This window comes from Perissodus microlepis, chromosome 19, assembly GCF_051167445.1.
Source record: "Perissodus microlepis isolate ML-2025 ecotype Zambia chromosome 19, ASM5116744v1, whole genome shotgun sequence".
Classification (NCBI taxonomy): domain Eukaryota; kingdom Metazoa; phylum Chordata; class Actinopteri; order Cichliformes; family Cichlidae; genus Perissodus; species Perissodus microlepis.
Genome location: NC_140479.1, coordinates 14660037 through 14680522, shown reverse-complemented (window position 1 = coordinate 14680522; position 20486 = coordinate 14660037). Strand labels below are relative to the sequence as shown.

Here is a 20486-nt window from a genome sequence, read left to right as displayed (position 1 = left end):
TGTGTGTGTTGCCCTCACATGCACGCAACCGCACAAACATGAACCACCCTATAGGAAGGAAAAATTGCATGTTATTCAAACACAAGTACAACATACAGCGTTGCCCTCTGTTGCAGAGAATTACAGCATGACAGTGATTTAAACAGAGAGCAGAATTTCCCCTCAGTCTCCCCTCTGAGACAAACACTACTCCCCTTGTTTCCTTCGGCCAACTGTCGGATCCAGTTGTTGTGGTTAGATAACACTTGGAGGCAGCCACCGAGGGCACAACAGACTAACTTTGTTCACCTGCAAAACAAACCGGTTAACACATTTGCAGCAAACTGTAATTAACAGTTCCATTTTGGCGCAGTCTTTTACTCCAGCTGAAGAACTGAAAGCTTCTTTGTGGGACAACAAATAAGACTACGGGTCTAATAACAACAACAGATAGCCATGGATCACTTTACTGGGATCTCCTGTACTACAGCTTTCTCATGCAGTTATCTAATTGGGCAGTCATGCGGCCGCAGGGCAATGCCTGTAATCATGGAGATGCAAGTCAGGAGCTTCAGATAATTACTGTTATTGCCAAATATCACAATGAGGAAAAACATAGTGTTGTGGATAATTTTGACCTCTCCTGATGGCAGAAGCTCAGCCTGGTATCAACCTCTTGGCCTGTAGTTCATCTAATGGCCACTCAAGGCTAGCTCCAAAAGTGAGTCACTCCTAGGCTGTAGGCGTCATGGGTGGTGTGCCACTCGGTGCTATTTTGACATGAGAAAACACATTTTCTCAGCAGTGTTGGAATTGATGGCCTTAACGTGACCCTGTGAAATAACATCATTGTTTGTTGGTAAATTTAGGGCTATTCATTAAAAGATAGATTCAAAACATTATAGCACAAAAATTTAGATTAATGCAACCTTAGTATTAATGTTAGGTGGTTAGACACTTCTCCTGTAACAGGAACGTGCAAACTTTCATGAGCAGTGATCTAAGAGAATTGGACGTAATTATGGTCTAGTGAAGAGTTCATCAGGCTTTACACCGATATCTCTGCTTCTGATCTCAGCCACCCAGTTGGCCACAGCTGGAGGTGCTGGGCGTTTATCGGTGTGTTTATCTGCAAAACATGGAGAGAGGGATTTGTTTTTGGTGCTGAGTACAAGTGAAACAGAAATGGCATGTGTAAATCCTTGAATAAGAGTACTGCATTCCTTGCTTGTAGTCGGGTTTGTGTGTGTGTGTGTGTGTTTGTTTTTGCAAGCCTGACTTGTATCCTGCAGCCCTCAGGTACAGAACACGATGTAATATCCAGTAGCTCCTGATAAGTGTTCAGTGCTAGGAGCCAAACAGGTCTCCTGACTCCTATTAGTTGCGCTGCACTGACACACAAACACACACACACTCACTCATGTTGTGTTTTCAGCTCATGATCACACAACATGTCCCTTTATCCGGGGGCAAACTAACAAAAGTAGTTACAAAACTGCTTTTGTTAACAAAACTGCCCTAAATTTCCATTAAAATAGGCTTTTCTGTGGGTTCCCCCAAATAACCCAGCTTGATGGTGTGTAATGATCTCCTGAAATGTTTTTCCCGTCTGTCTCCAATTATTAGCCACATGTGTTGTATCCCCATCACTTAATGTGACCCCAGGCAAAGAATTCTGCTTACTCTTAACATTTGCTACCTGCAGAAGTGTTACATAATCTTTCAGAATTCAATATCCTGTCCATTTCCTGCCTCCTTAGGTGAGACTTTATATCGCGGCTTCCTCAGATAAATATTCACCTCGGACCTACCGGTTCACTGGAATTTCGAATGATCCTCTCTCATTCCACAGGCGGTAACATATTGTCGTGACAGCTGGAGGAGAAAATATGGAGAAAATATTGACTCAAATAATTGCTGTGGATAGACATGTAGGCATTAAGAAACTGCCGTTATAGTTACTGGGCAGCCCATCGCTTATGTCCTCTACTGTACATTACAGTAGCTACATGGAAAAATTCAATGCATGCACTTATTTAATAACACTTCCTGCACAACTTCTGGGAGTGAAACGGTGAAGTTGACATCCATGTCCAAATGTCAGCTTTTACTGTCTGCATTATTTTGACTGACCTGCTTCTTCTATGCTTTATCTCAGCTAGTTGGAGTCACTGAACTGGACCTCTCGGCTGTGTTGGTTCCGTTATTATAACTTAAGATTCAAGAGCTTTATTTTCAGTTGCTGTGCAGTTGGTGAAATTCTGGCATTTTATTGTACGTCCTTATAATCCATTGATGTAGTTTGTTAACTTGGCACGTCACCCTCTCCTCTAAATGTAGTCGCATCTGGTTCCAACCCCCCCCCCCCGCAAAAAAAAGATGATGCACTAGATGAAATGGTGAAATAGAGATATAAATGTATATTTGATTCAGTGGATATGTCTTCGAAGCTTGGATTTATTAAGTTACAACCCCCCCCTCATATGAATATGAGATGGAACCAGTTTGACATACTACTGAACACTTGAATCGACTGAGCTCAGCGAATTAATGTTTTTGCTGATGTTTTGTTGCAAAAAACACGTTTTGAAATCAGTCTTCTGCAGTGTGCTCCTTTTTGCTTATAAAGTTGTCTTTGAAAAAAGGGTATTTCACTCAGCACAGAGCTGCCTGCTGGTGCTGGCAGGATTTTGGATGGCTCATGAGAGTCCCCACATTACAGCCAGGGTCCCCCAGGGCCTCTCTGAGCAAATGGGAACAGAGTGTGAGGCGCCTCACAAGCAGGCCAATCGCCAGAGAAACTAGAGACTGCGTGGAAACATGTTAGCATGTCTCTACGAGCCAATCTATAGATTCTGGCCCTGTCTCAGAACCAGAACAGTTGGACTGCATTTAAGTGAGTGACTGTGCCAAGATGGTTGCCAAAGCCAGGAGAAAATAGTTGGAAAATGTGAACATGCAAATGTGCTGTTGTCAGATATGTGTTGGGCAAAACATGCGAACACGAGTGATGCTATCGGTTTGTCTTAGTTTGTAGCATGGTGTTATTTCTTTGTACCTTCCTCCCACACTCCTGCTTATCTTTAAAATTAAGAGCATTTGGTATAAGGTTGCCAATACACTTCAAAGTGCTTTGTTTTTAACTGTGGCCAATTGAGTATTTTGAATTCCACCCCCTGTTGTACGTGAAGTTCTGACTTGAAAGGTATATGTGCATATAAATCAATGAGCTCAATTATCATTGTCAGTGAAACCTTTTTAAGAGGTTTGAAATCTTAAAGACGGCTCGCTACATGACAGCAGGGAGGCTGAAATATGTAATTTCATCCTCTCTTTCAACAGGTGCCTCTGCAAACAGTACAGCCTGCCAAACAGACAGGGAAATAATCCTGAACGCTGGTTTTAGGCGGGTATTAGGGCCTTCAGAGAAACGATATATACCTCAACAGATGGTTGTAACAAGAGGAAAGGTTTACAGATACATACCTGATACACTGTTGGGGATTCCTGTCCTCCTATGCTTCAACCTGGAGTGTAAATCATAGTTAGTGTCACCAGACGTGGGTAATGTGTAGTATAAGTGTGTAACTGCTGCAACTGAGTACACGGCTGGAATGTTTTTACCAAGGAGGGGACCAGAAGATCACTTGCATACAAAGATGTGCACTTACTCTCAGGGATTTGGGGTCACTTAGGAATGTTGTTGTTGAAAGAAAAACATCAAACTTGCATGTTTTTTGGCTGGGGAGACCTAAAGGAAACCACTGCCGTCACAGGGAGAACATCTGGTTCAAATGCAGAACGTTCTCAATATGAGGGAACAGTGCTAATAAATCATTTTAATGACATATGTAGGTAGATGTAAATATAAAAAGTCCAGATGCATATTAGGCTCCCTTACATCATTAGAAAAGCTGAATTCTTTGCTTATCATCTCAAATTATATTACCTTAAAAGTCACGAGACTATTCTTTTTCTAAGAAATGAAACTATTCCTTTGCTTTGTTAACACAATGTGCCCTACTCACTTTATAGAACAGCATAAACTGACCCTTACTGATAAAACAAAAAAGGCTAAGTGAACATTAGGAAAACCTAAAACTGCTTATCTATTTTTCTCCACACAATCATCTCTGGACTTGACAGAGGATGGTCCAAAGCAAAGTGAGTGACAGTCCTCGGGTCCTACTAACTGTACCAACCTGGGTATTGTTAATAATCATGCCCATCCCTTTATGACCACGCCGTGCCCATCTTCTGATGGCTGCTTCCAGCAGGATAACAAGTCACAATGCTCACGTCATTTCAAACGGCTCACTAGACTGTAATTCAGTAGAGCACCGTTGGGATGTGGGGAAATGGGAAATTTATATCATGTTTGTGCAGCCAATGGAAAAAATCTTGGGGGAACATTTTCAGTATCTTGTTGAATCGATATCATTAAGAATTACTGCAGTTCCGAAAGCAAAAAGGGAGTTTGACTTGGTACTAGTGTGATGTACCTAATACAGTGACCTGTTGGTGTATTTGGTTAAATGCGTCTGTGAAATCAGTCAACTTTACTTCAAGAATATTTAATTTGGGCTGGTCTATAGCTGAACCCTCAAAGATGCTCTATATGCCCAACAGTTTCCAGCTTTTTTAAAACAAAGCATAATTAAAGAGTAATTTTAACGTGTATTAAGCAAACTTGCATTAGTAAAGACAGCATGTCACTGGCGCCCATTAGTAATGCATCCTAAAATTGGGCTTATGGGAGTTTTACATAAACGATTTATGATGAATGACTTTATTAAACATTAACAGCAGGTTTGATGATTTCTTGCTATATTTGTTTCAAAGCAAAGACATTTAAAAGTGACCCCAGACATTTGAGTAGTAGTGTAATGCAATAAGCACATTCATGCAAATGTTTACTCATGAAGACAAACACAATCTTCTCTTTCATATCCAGAGCCTGCTGTTCGCACCATTCAATTGTAATGAGCACTAATCTAGGAAGTCTGGCTTCTTATCACAAGGTTTTAAACAGTCATCAAGTGTGATTAACTTCCAGAATGATTTGATCAAGCAAGCAGAGCACAAGAACAAACTTACCATCACTTCACCTCTTAGAAATGTCGTGAAAGGGGCAGAAAATTGAGGAAGTGTGTGCACTGATATAACTAGACTGGCCGAAACAAACCTCACGCTGTCACTATTTTTCATTTGTCCAAAAACACGACGCAAATTATAGTACTTTACTTCAAGCTCATGAAACTGCCAAAGTAAATGTTACATTGGACTGTTTTTGAGGGTGTGTCGACGACTGTTACTCGGCTCGAGGGTCAGAAGGAGGCAGTTAAGTTGTTAATCTCAGCGTCAGGATCTGTCTGGCATCGCGTCCTGAATGTGTCAGCAGAACACTGGAAAACACAGTCTGAGTAGCACACTGAGTGCTATTGTTTTTGTTTTAACCTAGCTTTAAATCCATGTTGGCAAAGAATGCTGGGGATCAGAAACAATGGTTATTATGAGGCCTGAAATCCACTTTAACCAAACTTAGACATAAGTATAGCTGCTAGAGCGTACGCGATTCATAAATAAGTGGAAATGCTGATTCTGCAGCTCTTTTTTATGCCCACATTTGAGCTTCAATTAGTTTCTGTAGATAATAAGAGGATTTTATATCTGGTGCTGGTCCCAGAAAATAGTTTTTGTGGCTTAATCAACAGAAATGGGGCCACCCTGCAAATATTGAAGCAGCATTTTAAATTATGGAGGGAATGGGTACTATAAAATATTGATTTTTTTTTCACATCAGAAAGGAACACAGAGACAACTGACTGCTTTCTACTGCAAGAATGCCTTTGAAGTTAATAAAGTTAGAGCGAAAACAGACAAAGCATTAACTTTTTTTAAAAAATTAGGATTTATGTCTTAAACTGATTTACGGCCTTGTAAAGTTTTATTCTTTTGTATTGGATTTATGCAGGTTTAATACTTTCATGTGCAGAAAATCTGCCTATGTGAACCTCTCTAATGCAGTGTTTGACCCTGCATAAAAAATCATTAAAAACATTTTTCCTGAAATTTGCAGAAGAAGAAAAATTCTAATATGTATGTAGATGTTTAAAATATACTTTAACCTTTGGCAAAAACGTTATCATGCAAAGCTGTTCAAATTTGAGTTAATTTGGCACACTTTAACTTTCCAACTATTGTTGGTATACACACAGTAACAAAAACAACAATAATGCTCCACCAGTACACTAAGCTTAGGCTAAATAAGACCAGATGTGAATGAGGAACGTGGTCTCTGTACTCCCCCTTGTTTTGTTTGTTTGTGGCATCATGCATCCTCGAATTGGCCAGGACAAATTGATCTCAGGCAGAGCTATTTGAAAACGAGTGTGCTGCACACTTCATTCCTCTGGGCAGTTCTTCTTTTGAATGAAGAATCTGAAATGTTGTGACCTAATTATTATAGATTGGCATGCCTGATCTATTTAGTCTTCATGTGGATGTTGACGTGTGGGGCCGATGTAGAAAACAAAAGGGAGGGGCGGGCACAAACAGGAAACATATGGTCCAAAATAGAAAAGTCTGGTCCCCAGTGTGATGATGTCTTCTGTGGAAAGAGCACATGATTGACAGAAGCAAAAATATTCACTCAGATTATTACTATTATTTTTTTTTTAATATTTTCAAAAACTCAGAATCTCATATCGCATACCCTACCCAAGAGGCTTTAGCTTGCCCACAGTTGCTGGGGATATGCAAGCCACTTTACAACCCACCTCCACCCCAGCAGTTTCTCTCTTAATTAATGCCATGTCTGTTGTGTTTAATGTCAGCTTTAGCTGCTCAGTTGGCAGCATTAATCAGTGGAAATAATATCTCACTACACAGAGTATCTGTCCTACTGATAATAACTTCCTTTCCTGACTGATGGAAAATAATATTGATATAATAGATGTGTTTATTCATAATGCTTGGCTTAATAATCCAAATGTGGATCTAATAAATAAACTGAACTTTAAAACCAGCTGACTCTGGTTAAGTTTACTTCTGCACCCTAACTACCAGTATCAAGCTTTACTCATAGCTGTTTAGACTTGTTGCTGAATATGAGCCGTTTTCAGACGTTTTGTGCTAATTTAGCAGAGCCAACATGCTTAAATGAAATGCATTTGTTTAGTGATTGTAACTTCTGTTCAGAAAATGATGGTTTGTGTTGGTAATTGTCATAACCAGTCATTACCATTAGTGAGTTGGCTGCTGCATTTGTAAACACCAGCTGCAATTGTCAAAGTAACAAAGGGTCTGTCTCCTATGGTAACTGGAAAGAAGATTTCAATTCAATTCAGATTTATTTATACGGCCTAAATCACAATATTTGCCTCAAGATGCTTTATATTGTAAAGTAAATAATAAATAAACAATAAATGGAAAAGTGCTTTTACATCGCAATATGATGCAAAGTGGATGAATAAAATGAATAAAACATCTGAAATCTTGATAAAAGGAGCAAGAACCCACATGCTTAATTTTTGCTTCTTAAAAAGAAATGGAATTTCTAACTGTGATCAGCATTTTAGCTTTGTGGAAAAGCGAATATTTTTTGACTTGGTATTAAAGCACTTTCTTTGTGTCCATGTGCAGGAGCAAGAGGACCCCAACAAGCTGGCAACCAGCTGGCCCGACTACTACATCGACCGCATTAACTCCATGGCGGCTGTAAGTTAAACTGATTCTCCACTATTTTTAAAAAAGATAAGAGAAGACATATTCTGCTTTTGCTTAGTTTGCATCATATATGTACCAGGTACTCTCTTTAAACATCTATCATAAAATGCCATAGAAATGGTTGTATGATGGCCATCTCAGGAATGCATATTACCCTAATAACTACCATTCAAGCATTGTGTTTGTGAGGGGCTAAATCTGCTTGTTTCCGACCACGCATGAAAAATATCAAGGGCCTATTAAGGGAACATAATAAGTCCCCTTTACAACAGCTTTAGGAGCATTGATGGTACTGAACTCTAGTTAATGCAGACCCCACAGAGGTCACTGTTCGCTCAGCCGTTCTCTCTTAGATATCTTGGCTGGCGTTTTATCATCTCCCTGCTGACTGCTTGTTATATTCCCACGAGCACATTCCTTCGCTGTGACCCCAGCATTCACACACACTGCGATGACAAACAGGCCATTTCGGCGCTCAGCAGTTCAGTCAGTGGGAAATACTGTCAGACACATGGAGCAAAGCCAGGATGACAATATTCATTAGTTCTAGACCGTGTGTCTGCCAATAAAAACGGTGTGATACCATCGCAGAGTTCGCTTCTGCTGTGATCCCCGTGTCGCTTTAGACAGAAGTGTTGTTATATGATGTTGTATTATATCAAACCGACTGGTTCGTGCCAGCAGCCTCTCACCCCGAGTCCTTCTGTGAACGACAAGCTGCCTCCCAAATGTTTTGAGATCTTAAAACATGACATTTTAAGCGAGTCTCTTGAAAGGTGACACATAAGCACAAAATGTAGAGACTAGCCAAACCGTCCGACATGTTTGCATTCATAAATCTTTCCAGTGTGAGGTAGAACAAACGGTTTAACCTTAACATACCATAAACACCGAGCCGAAACGTAACGGCATTTAATATCTGTTTATTGCCCTGCAGTTTGTCGAGCGTAGCTGTCGTCGGTTGCAATTTTTGCAGCTGTTTTTGTTTACTGCCTCCACTCCAGAGACGAGAACTGCCTCTGAACAGCACACTGCTACCTGAGCTGAGCGTAGAGGTCTGGAGAAACGATTTTTCAGTCTCTTGAAGGCTCAGACGCTTGACAGCACGCACACACACTCACACAAACCGTATTTTAAGTAGAGCAGGGAGAAAGTGCTGATTTGTGAGTTGCCAAGAATTTGAAATCCACCAGGGCTGTAGTGGAGCCGCTGTGCTATTAGGTGTCAGACGCTCTGTCAGAGTTATGTTTCAGATGTTCTTTTCCTGTTTTTCCTGCAAAACACGGTGATTTTAAAAAGTCTACTGTGCAGTACCAGAAGTTTTAAAAAGTTGACATCTATTGAAAATGCGGCCGCCCTTGCTCGAGACTTTTACAAAAAATGTGTCTGGAATAATATCAGGGAGAAACCTGGTTTCAAGCACAGTAGCGTCAGTTAATATTACATCAGTGGGTGACATGCATGAAAAAGATTTTACAACTTGTAGCAGTCTCCTTTTTGCACAAGCAGACCTACTTTAAGCTCCATTATTCACCGTTCCTCAGACTGATTTCCTCCCCTTCCTCTCTGACTGCATTTGGTCCACCACGGAGCTCCAAACGATCTTCAACATCATTTTAAAATTTGGAGGCGCTCCACTCCTACCCCGTGACTTCATGTCTTGGCTCCGGAGCGATCTCACCGGGGTCGGCCCCTACACAGTAGCTGAGTTATTGGATGATCTCATTTTGCCGCCCGGAGAGATTACTGTACAATCGGCATCTTGATGTTCATTCATAAAATTGTGTCAGAGCCCTGAGGTTGTTCGTGGGCCACCGCGTGATAACTCAAACGCCCTTGTGACTCTGACAGGAGTTTCTGTAGCCCCGCTGTGCCCGAGTTGTGTGCAGAGCTTCAGATCTCCCAGCTGGATCGTTTTTTCTGCAGAAATAAAGAAAAAGGAAAATGCATGAAGGTCTCAAACTTCTGGAAGTAATCACAAGACTGATTAATGGGATGAGATGAACTTTGATATGAACTGAGGTTCTGTGCTTTTTAGCAGGTTGATTAGGTGACACATTTTACAATGTACAGGATTAATTGTATTGCAAATAAACTGCATCGTGTTTTCATAATGTTTCGATTGGAAGCTGTATATCTTTGGAGCCATTCAGAATGATCTGTTAGCTAAATCTCTTTTATTACATTTATTTCTGGATATGATTTCATTTAATTATTATATGGACACTTCATCTCACCATTAAATATACACGTGCTTCCTCTGGCCTGTAGTGCTATTTTCCAAATACTGTGTTAATGTGAGTTGCTCAGTTTTAGAGATCTTTTTTACAAAACAGTCTAGCTCTGAAAATCGGAGCCAAAGCAGAAGTATTTTAAACTTGCATGCTTTCTAGTGACCAGCGGGGGGGCTATTCTAGTCCGCTTTCAAAGAAGCGTATGAGAAAATGACCCTACTGTTCGCATTGCCGGTGACTACGGCAAATGCTTACACAATGAGTTTATGGTCTCAGTTGCTAGTGCCAAGTCCGAATATGTTTATTTTATAAATTATGGTTCTGTTTACATCAAATACGATGATAAAGTTCGGGTCGGCCTCTTTCGCGACTGACAAGTCGCCACCATATGAGCGTGCAGTGTCCCTGACGTCTGATGTCAGGTATTAAAAGAAAAACAGTCACTTCACTGCTTAAATACAGGCTATGATAAATTACAAGAAAATTTTTTTAGTCTGACGAGATATGAAACATAAACATATACGTTTACTTTTAATGCAACTTGACGTAAGCCTTCCAAATATCTTCTGATGGTGGAATATACGATGACAGCTGGATTTCACTAAATTATTTTGTTTTAGTTAACAAAATTTAGTTTGTCTTGGTTTAGATTAAACTCATCCCTTCTTTTTTTTCCTTTTCTTTTTTTTTTTCTTGGTTGATGCGTCAATGATCCACATGGCCCACATTAAGACTTCGATTAGTAGCATTCATCTTTGTTAACGATGCTCTTATGACTAGCTTAAAGGCATAGTTCTGGCTGGGGGGGGGGGCATTTCCCATCATAAGGATTTAGGGAAGTACCGTCTGCTGGTTTACCAACTGGCTCTAATGATATCCTTATGTGCATGTTGGCCACAGGTACGGGTGAGCTTACTAATAGCAGATGTAGGAAGGAGCCATTTGGCTAGACTCACTGACACGGTGAACTGGCTCACAGCACGACCCAATCATTCACTCAGCCCAACACTTGTTGTGTCCAACTTCCCATTGACTATGAACACGCTCATTTAGAGCAACAGGAGCCAGAGCGTTTGGCACAGGGCTCCTGAACCATCTGTACTTGAGGCTAAGTCGACACGATGGATGTTTTGAGTGTACCGTTTCTATATTAAACACTCTTGCACACTGGACAGATCTGAGCTCTTGTTGGAAAATCAAACATTGGGTCAGGATTCAGTTAGATATGTCATGGTAGCTAGTTGGCAGTCTATAAAATAATTCTACAAACGGCGGGTGGGGGGGTTGTGTGTTACTTTTTAAAGGGACAGTGCACCCCCAAATCAAATTTACATATTCTTCCTCCGGTCTTTTATTTTTGCCTTAGTCTAAGTTGTCCAGTGGTATTTGTCTATGACTCCTCAAAGCAACAAAAAGCTGCCTTAGTAGAACCAAACAGCAGTGTCTCTTTCCAAGGTCCACAAACCTTGTTATTCTGCGCTTTTAAACGCTTTCACACACACTCACACATCTGGGACAATTTGAGGTTAAGCACTTGTGCAAGCACGACTTGCAGACTGGAGGGGCTGGGTATTGAACCATCAACCTAACTTTTAGGTTGATGTTTTTATTTGTTTTGTTTTTTTTGTAGTGGCTTGATCATCACAAGACAAGACTTATTTAGAAATGAATGAGCAAGCTGCACCAAAATTTTAAGGTTTAAAGTTTGAAAGCAATCGCAAACAAGTATCTTTTGAGGGAAATGAATGGGCAGCACTGTGACTGGCTGAAACATGCACTATTTGGCCTCGGTGCTTGGTAGTGAGCTACCATGGAAAAAACCTGGAGATGCTAAGCAGAAGGCCCGTGGCACTGACTAATGAGAGCATGACTGCCCTCTGATACTGCAGACAAAATCACTGAAGTGATGCAGAAATGCATTATCACTATTACTATTCTTTTTAGGTTGATTAGAGCTGATTGTCTGCATAATTTATTTTGGTATGTTGTGTAGCTTCAAACACAATCTGTTTGAGTTGTGGTGCCAGAAGCATAAGCCTGCTAATGAGTCTCTGATTGTTCCAATTAGTCCTAGTATCATATATAATCACACTAAAGACACTAAATGTGTGGTTGCAGTCATATTGCTGCCAAATTAAAATTAATATTCTTCTGTTAAAGATAAGCTCCGAAAAGATCTGACACGGTGTCTGTGGATAACGCGAACCCTTAAAGTCTTTAAATATCTTAAATCAATCTGATCTTAAAATTTTAACAAACATAAAAAATGAACATTGCACAGAGCGAGAGGCAAAACACACTCTGATCATAAAATGGAACGTTTTGTAAATATTGGAAACATACATTTAAAAAAAGAACCTTTGTTTTTTGTATTATCAAGATCAGGAAAGCAGCCTGACTGAAACTGGTCCTTTTAGGAATCATCTCTTCTCACGGGAGCCGTCTTCATAATGTCTCCAGTCAGATTTTAAATAGCTTTCATCTAAATATCTACATTAAAAGGGAAAAAATAAAGAACCATACATATACAGTAATCACTGCATATACAATAAAACTGCATGTAATTTCGCACAGCACTGACGCTATATAGAAAATGTTTGCAATAAACAGAGCTGCAGTGTGATAGCAAATATATCTACTCATTAATCTAGTTAAGATGTAGGATTAATTTAGTTCTTTTAGTTTTTCTTAGCATTGTCCCTGAGAAGAGACAGAGGCATTGAATATTTTTGATCAAGTCTAGTAGAAATCTAAATTGCAGTGGGGGAAAAAAATAAACATACTTTTAGAGGGAAAACATTTTAAAAATTGCAGTCATCTCCCACAACGCCTCAGAGCTGTTTCCTGTCATAAGATTTTCTGCCCAGATACAGAGATGTGATTGGATGACGGAGAGTGTTGTACATTTTGCTTCATGTGTATTTCTCGCCTTGCAAATTGTGATTGTAAATGTGTTGATGTTACTGTGATTCTATTGGCTCAAATGATTCAAAAGAAGGGTCAGTCATGCAAAATGGCCAATAGAAGCCAAAGTTATTGGCCATCAAAAAGTCCCAAAGACTATTTTCGCTGTGCAAATTACATTCACGCAGGGACAATTATGCCTGTGTGTGTGGGGGGTGGGGGGGGGGGGGGGGTAATTCTTCCAAAAATATTCAAAAACAAGCATTTTTTTAGGCTTGTAAATAAAGCTGAGTCATTTCTGCTCTTCAATACTTAAGAAAATTCAACTCTCACAGACTGTGGCAAAATGTAACAAATTGCAAAATGCTTGGCTATGCCTTCATTAAAATCTCTGTAACTCTGCTGTGTTTCACTTCAGCAGCATCAGTCTTTGTATAGATAATGTCAATATGTTGATTCATGATGTTGTGGAGTTTATTGTGTACCACAGCATATGTCCAAAGGCTTTATGTGCTATAAAATACAGGGAAAAGAACAGAAATTAGGCAAGGAAAAAAAAACTTATTTTTCTATCTTCCATCCTCAGCTGCTTTGACAAACTAGCATCTGCTGTAATATTTACAACGCTGATGAAGTCTCACAAGTGTTAGCTTTATTTTGATAGCAGGATTGTTTATACAGAGTTTGTAATTGCAGAGAAATACTTAATTCATTTTGGGCATGTCGTTTTCGAGCAGGAACAGAATAGGTGCTTGAGTTCAAGGCAACTGGACTTCTTTTTTAGGTTCTTGAAGAAGCCCTACATATTTAACCTCTCATGGGGTTGTCACCTTAGACCAACTTTATCATCCGCATCATCTTTTAGAACCAAAGAAGCCTTTTGCATGAGAAGTAAAATGTCTTAAAAACCTCAGAAAGAAATGCAGCTGCCTTCAGCTCAAGGACATAAGATCAGTCATTTGTTTTGTTGATTGGCTCTTTGCATTCAAGGTTGGGAGAACCACATCCTTACAGAATTTGAGTTGTTTAAGTCCATATTTCTCTGTTGTAGTGTCTCATGTCAGGTAACTTACAAGTCATGGTGTATTTCTTGCAGAAAACATATGCACAATGGTAATTGAGAGTGAAATCTCGTGCAGTGTTCCCAAAATTGCCATGTGGTTGCGTGCATTTGGTCTGTATCAACAGCCTACATAAATTAGCTTGTTGGACGAGAGATTCGACTGAACCACAAAAACCAAACGACCCCAATCAGTTGATGTTGTTTGTCTTCAGTTTTTGGTTTGTGTGAAATTGATTTTAAATTTTATTCTGACCGGCATTAAAAAAGTCTTAAACCCAACTTTCCTCGGGCTGTAGGAACCCTGCTCTAATTAAAAATGGAAAGTACCAAATTAATACCAGCAGGTAACATTCTCACTTGATGTAGAGTTGGAATTGAACTCTATGAATCTGTTATTTTTCCAGTGAAATCTCCATTTCTCTTCTTATCTGCAGATGCAGACTTTGTTTGCCTTTGACGAGGAGGAAATGGAAATGAGGAACAAGGTGGTGGAAGATCTGAAGACGGCACTTCGGACTCAGCCGATGAGGTGAGTGAAATTTAACTCTTCCATGTGACCTTCCCTTGGGCTGCACACAGCGCTGAGCTCTTTGCTCCATTCCTACAATTTAACTTGTTGAGGTTATACCACACACCGTAATCTGATTTAAAAATGGATCTCGTGCTGCAGCGCAGTCTGTCTCTTGTCATGCTAAAGGAGCCTATTTTTTACTTCAAACTGAAAAGTGATTAATTAAAGAAATTTTCAGTCGTCCACATTTACGCTGTGGTCATTAGCGGCTTTTGGCCTCACTCGTCACCACAAAGAAATATTCAAGGATACTGGGCATCCCCCCAACACAAACCGCCTACGTCTCCCAGTCAGCACCTCCTTTGGAGCTGTCCATCAGCCCGTGCCAGTCTTATGAAGCAGTGGTCTGCCCCAAAATGGGGGGTGTTGAGTGTTCTCAAGGACGGCTATAAAATGACAGGCCTCATGTGCAGAGTGACAAAAACTCAGGGCAGCTCTCACGTCTGGGTCGCGTCTGGGTTGTGTGGGTGTATTTGTAGGCCAAGTGTGTGTGGTTGTGTTTGCTCCATGTGCAGACATGTGGGGATCCAAAACAGAACAAAGCTGGTGAGAAGCAGACTCAGAGGTCTAGACAGAAGACAAGAAATCGTTTGAAACTTTCTGTTTTAGACTTTCTGGCCTTGAATGTGAATCTTTATTGGAATATTATAAGGATACCAGAAATTATTGTCAATTCCAATAGCAGTGAAATCCCACTACTGATGATATCATGTCTCAATAAAACAAGTCAGTCCAATTTAACTTTAACAGATCTAGACCTCTGACTTTGAGCTGCTTAGATAAGTCTAATGTCTATTTTTTGTCTGATATAATCCTAATTATGAGGCACAGATGGAACAGTGGAGCTATGCTGGTAAGCTGGCACCAAATCAAGATAAACGGGGTTTACAAAGAATGATTTAATCTATGGTATTTCCTTATTAGTTAATGTAAGTTGACAGATAGCAGCTGAACAGGTAAAACATTACAACTGACTGTTTTATCATTTGCAGTTTTAATTTTGTATTTAAAAGAAATCTTCTGCTTAAGTCAGATGGGTCCTAAACATCTTTTTCTTGTTTATCGTCATTAACATATAGCCTAATCAGTATTTATGTGCAAACAAACAAACTAAATGCAAGTCTCAAAGAGTCACTGTAGATGAATATGGTGTTTTTAACATAATGTAAAAAGAAAAAAACAGTAACATTAAAAATATATTTATAAAATGGACAACAACATGCTATATTTAAGTAATTAGTGGAATTTGCAGGTACTGGCAAAATTCTGGTAATAAAAATCACTGAGGTTCGAACGTGTGATATGATGATTGAAATAATTCGTTGGCAACTAAACAGGACAAATATATGTGTTGTGCTGCTGAATGAACAAATACAGATATATAGTAAACACTCTGTGACTTCTAACTCTTACTTACTGACCACACAAAAAAGAAAGTAATATGAATACAAAGGTGCCCTCGAAGGTTCTGGATAATATATTTAAGGTCAGAGTTACACTTTTTTTCAAAGCTAATTAAATAAGATCAGCCCTGTTCATGTGGTAGACCTCCTAAGCTGTATGTAGCTGACAGGGATGGGCTTTGAGTGTGCTCATTAAAGCTGATTTACAGCCTAAACCTGCTCTGATGATCTCACACTCATCCCACATGGGGACTACCGATGCTCTCTGTGTGCTCAGTGAAACTGAACTGTGAATACAGTTTCAGACACTGATAACCAGGAAAGAAAATCCTAATTAGTGGAAAAACTTCTTGCTGAGCTACAGGGAGTGCAGAATTATTAGGCAAATGAGTATTTTGTCCACATCATCCTCTTCATGCATGTTGTCTTACTCCAAGCTGTATAGGCTCGAAAGCCTACTACCAATTAAGCATATTAGGTGATGTGCATCTCTGTAATGAGAAGGGGTGTGGTCTAATGACATCAACACCCTATATCAGGTGTGCATAATTATTAGGCAACGTCCTTTCCTTTGGCAAAATGGGTCAAAAGAAGGACTTGACAGGCTCAGAAAAGTCAAAAATAGTGAGATATCTTGCAGAGGGATGCAGCAGTCTCAAAATTGCAAAGCTTCTGAAGCGTGATCATCGAACAATCAAGCGTTTCATTCAAAATAGTCAACAGGGTCGCAAGAAGCGTGTGGAAAAACCAAGGCGCTGTTGAAACTTGTTCGAGCAAAATAACTGCCCATGAACTGAGAAAAGTCAAGCGTGCAGCTGCCAAGATGCCACTTGCCACCAGTTTGGCCATATTTCAGAGCTGCAACATCACTGGAGTGCCCAAAAGCACAAGGTGTGCAATACTCAGAGACATGGCCAAGGTAAGAAAGGCTGAAAGACGACCACCACTGAACAAGACACACAAGCTGAAACGTCAAGACTGGGCCAAGAAATATCTCAAGACTGGTTTTTCTAAGGTTTTATGGACTGATGAAATGAGAGTGAGTCTTGATGGGCCAGATGGATGGGCCCGTGGCTGGATTGGTAAAGGGCAGAGAGCTCCAGTCCGACTCAGACGCCAGCAAGGTGGAGGTGGAGTACTGGTTTGGGCTGGTATCATCAAAGATGAGCTTGTGGGGCCTTTTCGGGTTGAGGATGGAGTCAAGCTCAACTCCCAGTCCTACTGCCAATTTCTGGAAGACACCTTCTTCAAGCAGTGGTACAGGAAGAAGTCTGCATCCTTCAAGAAAAACATGATTTTCATGCAGGACAATGCTCCATCACACGCGTCCAAGTACTCCACAGCGTGGCTGGCAAGAAAGGGTATAAAAGAAGAAAAACTAATGACATGGCCTCCTTGTTCACCTGATCTGAACCCCATTGAGAACCTGTGGTCCATCATCAAATGTGAGATTTACAAGGAGGGAAAACAGTACACCTCTCTGAACAGTGTCTGGGAGGCTGTGGTTGCTGCTGCACGCAATGTTGATGGTGAACAGATCAAAACACTGACAGAATCCATGGATGGCAGGCTTTTGAGTGTCCTTGCAAAGAAAGGTGGCTATATTGGTCGCTGATTTGTTTTTGTTTTGTTTTTGAATGTCAGGAATGTATATTTGTGAATGTGGAGATGTTATATTGGTTTCACTGGTAAAAATAAATCATTGAAATGGGTATATATTTGTTTTTTGTTAAGTTGCCTAATAATTATGCACAGTAATAGTCACCTGCACACACAGATATCCCCCTAAAATAGCTAAAACTAAAAACAAACTAAAAACTACTTCCAAAAACATTCAGCTTTGATATTAATGAGTTTTTTGGGTTCATTGAGAACATGGTTGTTGTTCAATAATAAAATTATTCCTCAAAAATACAACTTTCCTAATAATTCTGCACTCCCTGTATATGTACTTTATGCCATTACCTGCTGTTGTGGCAAACAACATATCTGAATATATCGTCACAGTTTTCCTCCTTTGACATATTCAGGGAAGTAGGAATACTTATCCGAGTCTGAGGTAACAGGATTTGCACATTTGTGAAAATGCCATTTTAGTGCCTTGGGCTAATTTATTGAAGAAATTTTAAAGGGTTAGATGATGCAGTGCATTATGAAAGGAGTAGGTTTTCAGGAGGGGTTTGCACAGTTCAAACTGTATTGCAGTACATGATGAAAAAATGTTGTAATTGTAACAGGAAAGCAGGACGACTACTTGTAAACTTAAATTTACTTCAACATAAGCATCACTTTGGTGAGATGGCTATCTAGTCTCACAAACACTTAATAACATTTACCCAGTGTTTATTTGGGAAGTGCAGTTAAACTTCTGCAATTTTACTACTATAGTTTCTCTAAAGGCCAAATCCCAAAGTATTTGGCACTTGTAGAGCAACTCAATCCTTGAGAGGCCAAGTTAGGTTGTGATCTCTCTGCCATCATTACCACACTGTTGGTGCTAAGTTATTCCAGGTCTAAACTGACCCCCTGCTGGGCCTAAGCATCAGGGAGGTTTTTTTTGTACTGTTACAATGTTTTTAGAAACGAGCTACAACTAGCTAATGAATGTAATTATCTTGGTGTTACCGTAAACTGTTTTTTACACACATAAAGCAGCCTGAAAGAATTAGAACAACAAAGCAGAAAAAAGAAGACCAGGTAAATGTTATGACTTAACACTTTAATTTGCTCAGTCCACTTTTCCATGATAGCGGTAGGCTAAATGATTCCCTGCTTGCTCCCTTTCTCCTATGCTAGGCAACTGTTGTGACTTTGCCACATAGTATGTTACATAAAATAAATGTAGATTTTTTTTTAAATACATATATTCAAGTGACACCCCACCTGATACCCCAGTGCAGTTCCACGTTCTCCTGTTTTTATTGTACCTAATTTATAGTTTAAGGCTTTTTTTTTTATATGTCTCTTTTTCTCTATTCATTTCCTCGTAGTGTTGTATTCACTTATTTTACCTCATCAAAGGTGACTTTGCCAACACTATTCAGAGTCCACCTGCTCCCATGCTGTTCACAGAGTGAGTTATTGCTCATTAGCACGCAGATGTTTTAAAGTAGTGGAACAGCGATGCGGGCAGCAGGTGTGTCGCACAGAATATGGGTGTTCAGGGAAATGTCCAGCCAAGCGTGGTCTTTGTGATGAACGGGCAGTTAAAGCGAAATGATGACTTTGTGCTTTGCTGTCTGGGATACATAAAGCAGAGCCTCACCTGCGTTACGTGTCATTTCCTTGTCCCGTCGTGAATGTATAGAGTTTTTACGGCCTCATCTTGTGAGACACGGTGGTGTCTGTGTGTATTCAGCTTTGACTCATGCCCAGCTTTGGATGCCTGCCTGAAATGGCCTTGCTCCCGCCCTCCTTCACTTTGGAGAGGCAGCTGGGCCTGGTTGTGAAGACGTGCCCTTGTTGCTACTCATGCTGCTCTGCAGGGCCACGGGACCCAAACACATTGTAGACATGCACGGTGTCAGGCAGAGCACATCATCAGCAGGCCACCCACTTTCACTCACAGGCTGTTTTTCTGGTGACATGTTTCAATCAAGTGTTTGTTTGTGTGTGTGAACGTTATTTTAAGATTTGCACATTCTTTCCTCCTGACATTGCTACTTCAAGAGGACAGAATAATCTGGAAGGATCTTTTTGATCCTGGTTGATTTGGCTGTAGTTTCAGTTCCTGGAACAACAAACATGGATTTAATACTACAGGCCACAGAATTTGAGAGCAACAAAACAAACTGTTGTCGTTTTAATAATGAACTCAGCCTAACCGCAGCCGTAATCTGATTTCACAGTCTGGAAATACATAAGCTCGTCTGCTCACTTAAGACTCTTGGGGCACCAGACAATTTTTCGGGGTCTCTGTTGCAGCCAGCAGGTATCCATGCCAGCATTTCTGGCTTTTGCACCAGTCATCGTTTACCAAGACAGATAATTTGAAAATGCCAGTAATCACTTAACTCATCATTAGACAATAGTTGATCACTATCCAGTGCATTTCAGAAAATACCATCCCTGCTTTGCTCTTCATGCAAACTGATTTTCTACAAGAAAATGCAATGCAGAAATCTTCTGCTGCTTAAAATCTTTGGTCTCTTGCCTACAGACTTTACGTAAAATACACAAAATATGTTTAGATCACAGAGTTCAAAGTGATCTGCTGTCTTAGATTTTATAGATGATCAATAATGACCAATAGTGGTAAACTCATTAACCAATATGTCGTGTAGCTACAGAAGAAGGAAGTATATTTTTTGGACGAAAGCTGCTAGAGACACACTAGCTGATTATAATATACGAATATATGTAAATAACCCAAGGTTTCTGGGATGAAAGTGCTGGAAATAGAGGAAGTATGAGATGATGGTCTAGTAGTTGTGGTTGCTAGAGCTTGGTGAGGTTTGTGGCTTTTGCTAGACGTCGTTCTAGATCTCATTAAGCACCAATTTCCGTTGGACAACATGCACTTAAATAAATTCCTAAATGTGAATTTTGGACTTGTTTAATTCCACAAAACCTAATCTATCAAACTAGTGGAAAGATGAGACCCA

The 20486-nt window shown here is 40.0% G+C and overlaps 1 protein-coding gene across 6 annotated transcripts in view; it reads left to right on the top strand.

Moving 5' to 3' along the window:
* The window catches only part of daam2 (dishevelled associated activator of morphogenesis 2), a 113091-nt gene that overhangs the window by 57684 nt on the left and 34921 nt on the right, over positions 1–20486 (top strand). For all 6 annotated transcript variants that reach the window (XM_084915205.1, XM_084915207.1, XM_084915206.1 and 3 more), the window contains exons 4-5: positions 7624–7698; positions 14343–14437. In XM_084915205.1, coding sequence (XP_084771331.1) covers positions 7624–7698; positions 14343–14437 — 170 coding nt within the window. The remainder of the gene's footprint in view (positions 1–7623; positions 7699–14342; positions 14438–20486) is intronic.